General features: G+C 41.8%; 1 protein-coding gene across 1 annotated transcript in view; it reads right to left on the bottom strand.

The window, feature by feature from the left end:
- Nucleotides 1–9,817, bottom strand: part of LOC124475705 (choline O-acetyltransferase-like) — a 29,641-nt gene extending 19,824 nt beyond the window's left edge. The window contains exons 1-5 of the mRNA XM_047032498.1: nucleotides 9,707–9,817; nucleotides 8,633–8,824; nucleotides 8,078–8,196; nucleotides 6,803–6,856; nucleotides 6,478–6,658 (exon numbers count right to left, since the gene is read on the bottom strand). Of these exons, the coding sequence (XP_046888454.1) occupies nucleotides 6,478–6,658; nucleotides 6,803–6,856; nucleotides 8,078–8,196; nucleotides 8,633–8,824; nucleotides 9,707–9,754 (594 nt within the window). The 5' untranslated portion in view covers nucleotides 9,755–9,817. The remainder of the gene's footprint in view (nucleotides 1–6,477; nucleotides 6,659–6,802; nucleotides 6,857–8,077; nucleotides 8,197–8,632; nucleotides 8,825–9,706) is intronic.
- Between the last annotated feature and the right edge of the window lie 2,510 nt (nucleotides 9,818–12,327).

Below are 12,327 nucleotides of genomic sequence, written 5' to 3'. Positions count from 1 at the left end.
CCACCTCCATCAGGGACACTGACTGTCTCCCCACCTTCAAGAAAAGGCTCAAGACACACTTGTTCCGGGAGTACAACAGCACTTAGGAATGCTTGGCTGGACCTGATGTTAGTTTCCTCCGGGATCACAATGACTCTTATGGAGTGACTTGTTGCTCCTGTCGGTTAGTCATAACGAAGTTAACTCTCTTACTTTTGATTGTTCTTCTACAGGTACAGTCTTGCACTTTTTGTGGTTCATGTTGTTTTAATTTGTAACTTGTATAACTGCATGCTCTTATGGGTCTTCCCTTTGGCACTTGTTTCGTTTTTTCACAATGTATGCGTCATGTTTTGGCTGCTTGCAATGTTTGGGACTACCTCGTTGTTATGATCAGTGACCTATGCTCTTTTGTAAAGCTCTCTCTTGGAAGTCGCTTTGGATAAAAACGTCTGCTAAATGCATAAATGTAAATGTAATCTACAATTGTTGCTGTGTAGATAATGGCTCTGGACTACACAAAGTCACAACGGTTTAGCCTACAAAGAATGGGATTTGATTTTCATTGCTTCAGTCATCATCACTTGCTGAACAACCTTTTAATTGACAATTCACAATTATGTTTTTGGTACCCTTTAGCCTACTGTTATTTAGAAGATAATTTGTTTTATAACCGATAGGGCCAGGTTAGCAGAGCCAACTAAAAGGGTTTTCTTCATGGATGAAATGATGGCTAGCTAAAACGACAATATAAAATGTATACTTTCAGTGCATTTTGTTACATATATTAATGTGTTTACTGATGTCAAAACTACCTGCTGATTGCAAATGTGCTACGACATTATAATCACCAGCTGCATTACGGACATGGGCACTATTCCTACCACTTTAGCCTCCTTGGTTGTTTTAGTTTTTTTGTGGCATGGATGTAGCAATTTTCAAATGGGCATACAACATTGTCATGTACTGAATGTCACTACTAGGCTACCATAGTGGTCATAAAGTGTATTGTGTGGCGGTGTAAATAAAAATGGCTGGCGCCAGGTGCAACACCAAGGAATCTCTGGTCATGGTTTAATTCAGGAGACCGATAAATACATAAACATAACATTGGCGACGAGGTAGTTTGACCTATGTTAAGATAGTGCGGTCAGCAGTATGGAGAACAACGCGCTGCCGAAGTTCAAGTGTTACTCGGAACCTGCCACGTTGGGGTCGAGGTGGACAAGATGGCTAACTTCTTTTGAGCTGTATGCAGAAGGCAAGGGACTGATTATTGCCGACGATGCGACGAACGCGATGAGACAGCGGAGGAGAGCTTTACTTCTACACTACGCCGGACCCAACATTCAGGACATTTTCTCTACCCTGTTGGACACGGGAGAGGCAACGGATTATGGGAGAGCAGCCAGGCCCTGAACGCTTACTTTGTACCTAGAGTCAATGCAGCGTTTGCCCATTTTCAACAATTGTTCCATCAGTTGGCGCAGGGGTCGGGTGAGACCACTCAACGGTTTATTACCCGTTTATGCCGTTTTGCCAGGGACTGTGGTTTGGGGGTAGATCGTGATAATCAGATAAGGCAGGGGTCGGCAACAGGCGGCCCGCGGGCCAATTGTGTTCCGCCAGCGATTTTATTTGGCCCGTCAAAATATTTCCGATAATATTTTTTTGTATCGTTTTTTTTCCCCCTGTCGACTATTATTTTGAAACCGGAAACTGGGTATGGTGTCATTAGATGTTGTCGACTTCATGCAGCGCCAGCGTTGCCTGCAGCCGCCTGCAGCCCGGCTGACTTGAAGTAACCAATGGCATTCTCAGCTTCAATGCAGCCTGCTGTTGGCACCGCCATCGCTGCATCAAGTCGAACACACTTATTGACTTTTCTGAAGTATTTTTTCTCTATGTCATCGCTACCATATGATCGCTACACCTCACGGCTGACAGATCGCCTGAGGAGAAAGCACAGTTATGGCTAGTAATCGTGGGCACCGCTCTCTATGGCGGAGCTAGGGAGGGGTTAGCAGGTGCTTCAGCACCCCCAAGAAAGACCAAAGCACCCCGATAGCACCCCCCACGACATTGCTTATTAATGAATAGTTTTCAGGCCCGGAGTGGCCATCGGGAGAATAGGGAGAATTCACGGTGGACCGCTTTGCCCACTTATAAATTGGGCCAGAAGATCGCCTGCTTTCTCTTTGTTTTTTCACACACCGAATAAAAGGATAGGATAAGTAAGCTAATAGGCTACATTATGTTTTCATCTAATTAAGCGCATGATCTTTTTAATCGTGCATTAAAAAGTGCAGTTTTCAGTTGTAGCGCATGTTCTCTTTCTCAAACACAAGTACGTGTACCAAGATGTTGCTATGGAGACAACCCTAAACCATCATTTATTGTTGTGGAGGGAGTTAGCTAGATTAAGCTGATGCGAAAAGAATAAAATGGAAGGGAAAAAGATCCCAGGAGGAAATGAAAAAGCCAGGTAAAAAATGAAATTAATGCCACATTTTTGGCTCGCGCGCTGGGCGCGCTCGCATTAATGGTAAATTCCGATTTCACCTCACATTAAAACCTTGACTAGGTCCTAGTAATCCTATTCTCACTTGAAGAAACAGTATTTCTGTGCACCAACGATGACGACCCACCACGTTGGGATGACAGTGACGACCATGTTGATACAGTTCGTTAAAATAATGAAATTATTCAAACAGACCACCAATGGGCTCATTCACATGGTTTATTATCATTAGGGATTTGTAGTAGACCTACCCATTCTCCATGTAGGCCTAGTTGTTGCGAGTGCACGTATCGCAAGGGCACCTATCGCAGCGTCTAAATAGGCAGTAACCCAGACTCTGGCCCGCCGTCTAGTGGTGAGGAAAAATACTGGCCCGCGGCCCAAGTTACTTGCCGACCCCTGAGATAAGGGATGCGGTTTTGAGACGCTGTAGTTTGGATTATGTGCGACGTAAACTACTTGAGGATGGCGCAGGGCTAATGTTGGCACGCTATCTAGACAAAGCATCCCAATACAAGAGAGTTGAGGAACAAACGGCAGCTATGTCTGTCTGTGATGCAGAGAAGGCAGACACGGACAAAGTGAACCGTCTCTCACAAAGGAGAGAGAGTTATCAGAAAACATCAAGACCAAAATTTGATGACTAGGCGAAGCAAAACCAATGTTACAGATGTGGTCATAATGATTATTTTGGAAAAGACCCCAATTGACCAGCATGTGGACAGACATGCCACAAATGTAAAGGGAGAGACCATTACTCTAAGGTATGCATAACGAAGAAATATATGATTAATCACGTTGAACAACTTCATGATTATGCCTATGTTGTTAAGGATGATATCATGACAGAACGGCTGAGTGTATGCCTAAATATGTTAATTGACTCTGGGGCAACAGGGAATATAGTCGATGAGAGTACTTAAGAAAAACTAAAGGCGGAGAACATTAAGTGCCAATCATATGTTCCCCAAACAGAAATACAATTATTCTCATACTCATCTAGTGAGCCAATTCCTGTTAAGGGAATTTTAACATGTGAGGCCAGAGGTGGAACCAGTAGCACAGCCATTTAGGCGAGTTCCATTTAACATAAGGGAGGCTGTGGAAGGTAAAATCAAAGAACTCTCTGATCTTGACATCATTGAACAAGTTGACGGCCCCACCCCCTGGGTGAATCCAGTTGTTATTGTGCCGAAGTCGGATTCTGATATTAGAATGTGCTTGGATATGAGACAGGCAAACCGTGCAATTATCAGAGGACGTAATCCTATCCCCACAGTGAATGAGCTACTGCTCAAGGGCTGAATGGATCCATGACCAGTAAGCTGGATTTGAAGTGGGGTTATCATCAGTTGGAACTGACCCCAGCATCTCGGGAGATAACAATATTCTAGGTCCACAACGGGGTTCAAAGGTCTGATTTTTGGAGTGTCATCTGCCAGTGAGCAATACCAGCATGAAATTGCATCCGCATTGGCGGGTATTGAAGGCGTGGAGAATATCTCAGACAATATCATTGTGCATGGCCCAGATAGGAAGACATATGATTCACCTGATACACATGATACAGACACCTGTAAGATGGCGCCGGTGAGGGCGGCCGTGGTTGCGAAGTGCACTCTCCTGCCAAAGTAAATTCCTTGTTTGTGCAAACACTCATGGCGAATAAAATCCCTTCTGATTCCAGGTTACATGCTGTGCTGAGTAGACTGGAGGATTGTGGATTGACTCTGAGCCCAGAAAAGAGTCAATTCAACATGGACAGGCTGGTCTTCATGGGTATACTCCTGTCTGAGAAAGGAGTTGGTCCCACAGAAGACGAAAGCAGGTGAAAGCAATAGTGGACGCCAGAGAACCGGAAAGTTCTTCTGAGGTGCGAAGCTTCCTAGGGATGGTCAGCTTCAGCAGTAGGTTCCTACCACAGTTTGCAACCTTATCAGAACCCCTGCGCAGCCTGACAAGGAAAGACACTACGTTTGAGTTTGGACACGAACAAAATGAATCATTTCAGGCACTGAAAGATGCTCTATGTAGAGCAGGGACTCTTGCATACTTTGATAATGAGGCACCCACCAAGGTTGTCGCTGATGCTAGCCCAGTAGGTCTAGGGGCGGTACTTGTGCAGGAACAGAAAGGTTAAATGGTTCCCATAATTTATGTGAGCCGCAGTCTGACTGACTGTGAACATAAATACTCATAAACTGAGCGTGAGGCTCTGGCACTTGTATGGGCCTGTGAGAAACGACACCCATATGTGTACGGGCGGAAATTTGACCTTGTGACGGACAACAAAACCCTCGAGGCAATCTACAGTCCACGCTCCAAACCCTGTGTGCGAGTGGAACGCTGGGTCCTGCGACTACAACCATATGACTTTAGAGTTGTCCAAATTGCGGGCAAGCAAAATATAGCTGATTCGTTATCCAGACTGTTGGGAAAGGATATGTGGAATATGTAAGGTTTGTTGCCATACATGCCACGCCTCGGGCGCTGACGAGGAAGCGTCGGCAGTCGATAAAGAACTAACAGAAGTGAGAGAGGCTATAGGAAGTGGACATTTTGATAAATGCAAAGCTTCCGCAGCCGTGTCAGGTGAACTATGTAGAATAGGACACATTGTGCTAAGAGGGACACGCATTGTCCTCCCTCAAATACTGAGGACAAGAGCAATCACTTTGGCACGAGGGTTACCTGGGAATTGTTGGAACGAAACAACATCTCAGAAGTAAAGACTGGTGGCCGGGAATGGACAGAGCGGCTGAAGGACACCCGACCCCCGGATAAGCGGCAGATGACGACGACGACGACGATATTAAGTCCGATGAGTGCCTCTGTTTTAGTTTGACATACTTTTAAACAGCTAATTTACATATCACTGTTCAGCAGTAGTTGAATCAGCTTATAAAACGATATAAAGTGGATACTTTAGTTTCAGTAGAGATACAGTGAATTTAATCTACATGTGAATTAATTAACATTCTTACATTCAATTTCTTGACAACGCACAACAAACGTCACAGTCCAGGTGGTCCGATACAACAGCTATGTTTCAGGACAAGGCTGTGTTGTTTGTTGAGTGGGAAAATAGACTGGGTCAAATTTCCATTACATTTAGCAGACGCTCTTATACAGAGCGATTTACAGGGACATTCCCCGAGGCAAGTAGGGTGAAGTGCCTCGAAGTGCAAAACAGAAGTGCAACCTTCTGTTTGGTAGTCCGATTCCCGAACCGCTCAGCCATCTGACCCCAGATAGCTAACAAGCTTTAAATTGTCAAGCTGTCTGTTGTCTATTTAGCTTACCACGACCATTTATCAAATTCCCAGTACTAAAATACAGACAAATAAGAAAAAAAATGTTGCATTTTCGCTCATTTCATCTGATTGATCTGTTTACATAAAGTCGAAAGGCCTGTGACTGACTAAAGATGTATTCTTCATTTGACTGCATGCACCAAACCATGGCATGTGTACCATGAATTCACGGTATGAATACATGTACCACCTAATTTGCAGAGAAGGCCACGCACTCAGTTTTTACATGATATTCTGTCATAAGTGAGTTATGCAGTTCATAACTACATTTACATTTAGTCATTTAGCAGACGCTCTTATCCAAAGCGACTTACAGTAAGTACAGGGACATTCCCCCGAGGCAAGTAGGGTGAAGTGCCTTGCCCAAGGACACAACGTCAATTTGGCATGGCCGGGAATCGTACTGGCGAGCTTCAGATTACGGGCCCGATTCCCTAACTGCTCAGCCACCTGACTCACCTCCCTATAATTGAGAAACTAGTGAGACACTCTCGTCTTGCCAGAGTGCTAATCTGTTCGATTTACTGTTTTAGAATAGACATGGAAGTAATGGGTCGGAGGCAGTAATGGCAGTAATACCTCTATTGATAACAAACTATATCTATGTGGGACCCTTTTGATTTCTGCTGAAAATAGTGGTGTAAGAATAATGTGTGCCCTGACCTGGTTCTTGTAGGTCACAATGATGTGCTCTATCCCATAGAAGGGTGGGTTCTTCTGGACAACCAGGTTGTCTCTCTTGAGGCCGGGCAGGCGGTACGACGTGAAGAGACGGTAGTGCTGCTCCATACAAAGAGGTATCCCTGCTAACTTCCCACGGACATAGTCCACCGGTAGTGCCCGTCTGCCAGCCAAACAAACATTTGTTTAAAAGGGGGATTTATGCTCTGAAATTATGCATTGTGTTTTGTAGGTTATGTATCAACAGTAAATAAGATCGTATTTGAAGTTTCGTGGATAAAGGGCTTTTGTATGCTGAGAAACTTACGCATCAATGAGAGCCTTGTATTCCAGCACTCCTGTGATGAGATGAGCAGAAAATCTAGGACCAAAAAAACATTTTCTGATCAGCATTTTTTTATATTGGAAGAAAAAATGTGCCAATACAATGAGATGATACTGTATCTGTTCAGGCTATTTAGTAACATTCTTCACAGGGTTTCCCACAGAAACTGTGTTAGTTCAGGTGGTAGGGTGGGGTTTGCCATCAGACTGGGGGGGGGGTAGTTTGTGCGATAGACTAATGAATTCTGCAGAGAAGGGAGAAAGGCGTTGGTCACGGTTTAGAATGGAAGGGAGAAAACAGGACAAAGGCGGATATTGCTAAAAAAACAGCGTAGTTAAGGCGGCAGGCGTGTGTTGCTCAGGCGGCCTCCTTAACTGAAAAGTTCTGCGGGAAACCCTGCTTCAAATATTTAGCCACCTTACCTTGTATACCAATTCATATGTATATGTACAATAGATTGTATGGATATATCATACAGTGCTTTAAAGTTATAATCCATCTGATGGTTCTTGTGTCAAAAATATTTTTTCTTTTGTACAAGTTGCTCCTGTTTATTTTATTCATCCATATTTCTAATTCACTGTGTATAAATGTAACAACTTCTGGTGCATGTTTATCCAGTCATGGTGGTCCTGGAAATGGACAGACTACATGACAACCCTCTCATCTTTTAATGGAGGTCTTGTAATCAAATCTGTGGTAGATTAATATGTGTTTGTGAGAGATAAAGAGAGAGAGAGTAGGCAGTGTGTGTAGATAGAAGTACAGAGCCATTGACAGGCCTGGTGCTTCATGTCATTTGTCTAGTTGTTGCTTTGTTTTCATCCCTTGATACCATATCCAGATCAATGGAAAAAAGGCCAGGGGGCTAGACCAGAACACTGAATGGAGGCAACCACTGGCCTTGGTGCAGAACTTGGTCCTGTCACCCCCAATCTAATATCAAGCTTTGTCAGTCTGTTACCAGCTGCCCCTGATTTCAGGGGTAGTATTCAAGTATGCTGAGGCTGACAAAAGCTAATAGTGACTTACAGGGGCTAAGTGAAGCTGGTATTTTGCCATTTAATAAAGAGGTTAATATTTAGATAAGAGATTATGCTGTTGGCCAATGTTGCCACAACCTTGTCTGTAAATCTGAAACAGTTCTCATGTGCACTGGACAGAGCGTAAATCATTCAGCAAGTACAGAGCAATCACCTAACCTCTTTCGTACTATCTACTATGGATAAGTGCTGTGTAAACCTCAGCGGTACATACCTTAAGGAGTCTTTGAGATCTCTAAATGTTTGTTTTGGGAAGACTATGACAGGACTGGAGTTCACTGGAAGAGGTAATCTGTTTTTCAAATACATATCCTCAAGCCAGTAGTCTGAAACCTGAGACACGAAGAGGAAAGAAAAAAACTAACATCTGAACCCAACCATGTAAACAGTCGGATCAATGTCACAAAGCTATTATTGTTTTAAATGTTGCTCATACAGGCACTGGAGTGATACTGACAATGCTGTGTGTATCATTAAAAGATTTACAGAGAAATAGTTGAGAACAGGCATGAGGGCGGGCGTGTGATAAATATCAGGGTGCAGCAATAATTCAGGACTGACAAATCCCTTAAGTGATTTGTGATAGGCCATGCAGACATCAAATGGAGAATCTATGGCTACAGCTTTAGTTCTTTACTCCTGTGACTATCTTTTTTTAATGAATGGGCAACACACTGGATGGGCCACAAACTTGGTAATTTTGAAAACAAGACACTCAAGACACTAAGTTCACAACAATCACAGTTGTTGGACTGAATAGAGAATTTACCCAGTTGTCAGTCTTGTCTCTCCTCTCCAAAAGTTTCTTCTGGAGTAGTTCTCCGGTGCCTCCAGGAGCCCTAAACCTCTCCACTATGGCTTTTGTCTTATGAAACTGTTCCTCATTAACAAGGTGTTGAACACACTTCAGATACTTGTCCAGTGTTTGACTCAAAGGTGGAACAGGCACTTTGGGAAGTTCCTGCATCATAGATATATGGTTATATTCATAGAAACATTCCCCTTCCTGTATTACAAAAAGACAAACAATATACATCCCCACAGGAGGTATTCTCATCCTCAGGCGTTTACTCATTAGTCAAAAATCTAATTTGACTCTTGAAGTTCTCTTTAATGCTCATATTATTAGAACCAGATTGAATAATTCATTATAATCTCTTAAACATATTTCCCCAATTAATCTTATTGAGCCCTTTGGGACATGAAAATGTTTCTCTTTTGATCCAAAACTGAGCATAGAATTCAAGATTACAATGGAAGGGTTTAAGGTTTTTAGGCTAGGTGCTCTTAGCACCCAGTTTAATGCATTTCAGGCAGTAAGTGAGAATGTTCCCATATTATCTAGTGGCAATGAATCTGTGATCATTGTGTGATAGCAGATCATGATGAAATCACAGGGGAGTATGTATTGGAACATTTTTCATCTTAGGCAGGGACGTGTTGTGATTCTACAATTATGTATTAGAAACATTAAAAATGTATTTTGTATTTCTCATCTTAGGCAGGGACGTGTTGTGATTCTGTCTTTGTCTAATTACGTTGCAGATTTGCCCCTAGCGGTCAGTTGGCTACAGTGAAATAGAAAAGACTGGATTCAGTACCATGGACAGGGTTACTGTCCGCCATAATCATAACTGATTTAAAGTTACGATCCTTCGTGGAGGATGCTCCAAAATTAACAGATTTCAAGATTTAAAAAAAAATCGCAATAAACCAGTTCACCATCCTTAATGTGGGAATATTTCGCATATTAATAGACAAGATTGATACCAACCATCAAAACACGCAAGGATTTGAACTTGAACAGTTGAATAGTTTGTGGAATATGTTAAAAACTACATACATAGCTCTCTGCCAGGCTTTTTGATGTCTCTCCCTCCTGGATAGGCATCTTGCTTTATCACCAGATAAGTCAGGTCAAGAGAAAGTAATATGAAGACGACTCAGCTTCGGCTTTCCCTGCAAATCCACCTAGTTAAAACACAAATAAAATAGCTTGACTTTATGTCCAAACCCCTTTATACCACCATTGGGTCTACAAATTCAACAATAAAAATGTATCCATGCTTTGATGTCCCACGACAAAACTCCTCTGAAAAGAAGGAATGTTCCTGCTCATTTTCCGGGACATCCACGCGTCGCACCCATAGAAAGCTTTGACTTAAAAATCGCGCAAGTAAAAACTCTGAAGGTGTTTATCTCTACCTACTCTTAGAGGCAGGAAACTCCTCCCATTCAATACATTCGTGGATTTGGGAGCTCGCTTTCCCCATCTCTGGGGATGGAAACTGTCTTTGATATAATTGAATGGGTTATTTGTCAATATATCCTGCCCATGTGGGCTCGTCAGAAATGGTAGTTTCCTTTGAATTTACTTGTTTTTAAATAATATCTCGGAACATCAATTTTCGCCTTTGATGGTGCTGATGACAATACTGTAAGTTGTGTGCATTTCTTTTAACATGATTGACTTTTTTTAGGCCTTGTTATCTCCCTCCCACGCACAAACATTTTTTGTTGTTTTCTAAACTTACAAACAGGAGCTTTCCGTTGGTATGTTACACAGAAACGAGAAGAAGTGACTGTTCAATGTTTTGTTCAATCAACTTATAGGCCTGTACATCGTGGAATTGGTGCACATGTGATATAATCTCCATCCTCCCAAAGAATGCGTTCTGCGCTGGGTGTTCGTTGAAATTGAAACATCACCCTCAAGTTGTAACCTTTGTTTCGGGTTTCTTCATCGCACTTTATATTTTAATTTGACTTATCTCTTGACTAATGTAACAGTTATATATTTGTGTACGTTATGTTTTATTAAAACGATAAAAAGGTATCGAGACATGAACTTTTATTAAATGCAAATCCAAGACTTGGTCTGCATCATCATACCAATCTTGTGCATCTTTGTGCAACATTGTCGAAAACCGTAAAAAAAAACAGCATGGCATTTCAATCGAATAAAATCTTTGGAAACGTGTCACACAATCGTGATTAGGACATTTGGTTTTTATTGCAGTAGCCTACATAACATTTTGTTCACTGACAGTTTCCCTTAGTGTAAACTAAGCTTTGGTGTTCAAATGTAATGTATTTGTAGATGGTCAGTCTCAAATGTTAACTGTAATTGTTAACTGAGGCTTCCCTTGTCCATGTTAACAAACAAAACCAAAACAACTTGTAATACATGTTTTGTTTGTCTAGAAGTACGTAATCAACTCAACTCATCAAAATGTTGACCATATTCACTTGAGAAAAAGAATGAATAGGCGTATAGGCAATATTTCGGTCTTTTTCTAAACTATCCCCTAATGGGATTCTTTGGGGCTTTTTCAGGACATATTGAGGATAGAAAATCAGTTCAGTTTGCTTCTGTTGCAATTAGTCCTACCTTTTTTCATAAAATGACTGGACTATAACTTGCCTTGACATGAACACACTATGAGCACCATTTATGTTATCATTGTTGGGGACCACACGTGTGTGATCATGCACACTTGACAGTGACATTGGAGCTGCCAAAGCATTTCACCATGTATGTGCATGTTCCTGCATGTTCCCATATTGTCTGTTGTAGCTCGACTGAGGCAGGATATTCATCCCATTCAATCCATTCGTGCACACGGTATTTGGAAGCTCCTTTCCCCCTGCTGACCTCTGACGATGGAAATTGTCTTTGGTATGGATGGTCAATGGATTGTTGGTCAAGATCCCTTTTGGGCTATGAGCACCTCAGAGAAATTGTACGTTCCTTGAATTTTTTTTAAACATTATATTAATTTATCAGTACTTTTCTTTTAGTTTACTCTGTTTGAAATAATATTTTCACACGTTAATATTTGACTTGATTGTGGCTGGCAACAATAATGTTAACGTTATGTGCATGTGGCGAGAGGATTTGTACGAGTTGGCATTTGTTTAAACTTAAGGCTGTCTTGACTGTGAAAGGTATTTTCATCTCACCAGATATTACACAGATGCGCAAACACAAGAGTGCGTAAAGAAGCACTTTAGGCTTACAGCTGTGACTCTCTCATACATATGCTACACAGGACCTTTCAGTTGAGATAATAGGCCACAGATAAACCCTGAGAAATGACGGATTGGCTGAATGTATTTGCCTAATCAACCGAATAAAGATAGAATTGAACGTCGTGCAACTAGCTATGCAATGTGAAAGCTGCTTCAGCAAGCAAAAATCGTTCTGCTCTGTGTTCGTGGTAAAATTTGAAACTTATATCTCTAGTCATTCTTATCCTTTGTTTTAAGTTTCTTTCTTTGCATGGCCCTTTATATAATCATTTGACTCTCTGACAAACGTGACACATCACACACATTCATTTTTTTAATTATATTAAAACGACAATCGATTAATGCACATAGATTTACTCAATACATTACAGCCTAACCGACTTCATGTTTGAACAATAAACCGTTTTAGCAAACACTCAAATCAGACGCCCA

The sequence above is a fragment of the Hypomesus transpacificus genome, chromosome 13, assembly GCF_021917145.1.
Source record: "Hypomesus transpacificus isolate Combined female chromosome 13, fHypTra1, whole genome shotgun sequence".
Classification (NCBI taxonomy): domain Eukaryota; kingdom Metazoa; phylum Chordata; class Actinopteri; order Osmeriformes; family Osmeridae; genus Hypomesus; species Hypomesus transpacificus.
The sequence above is the reverse complement of the archived record's forward strand: the minus strand, read 5'-3'. Positions and strand labels throughout refer to the sequence as shown.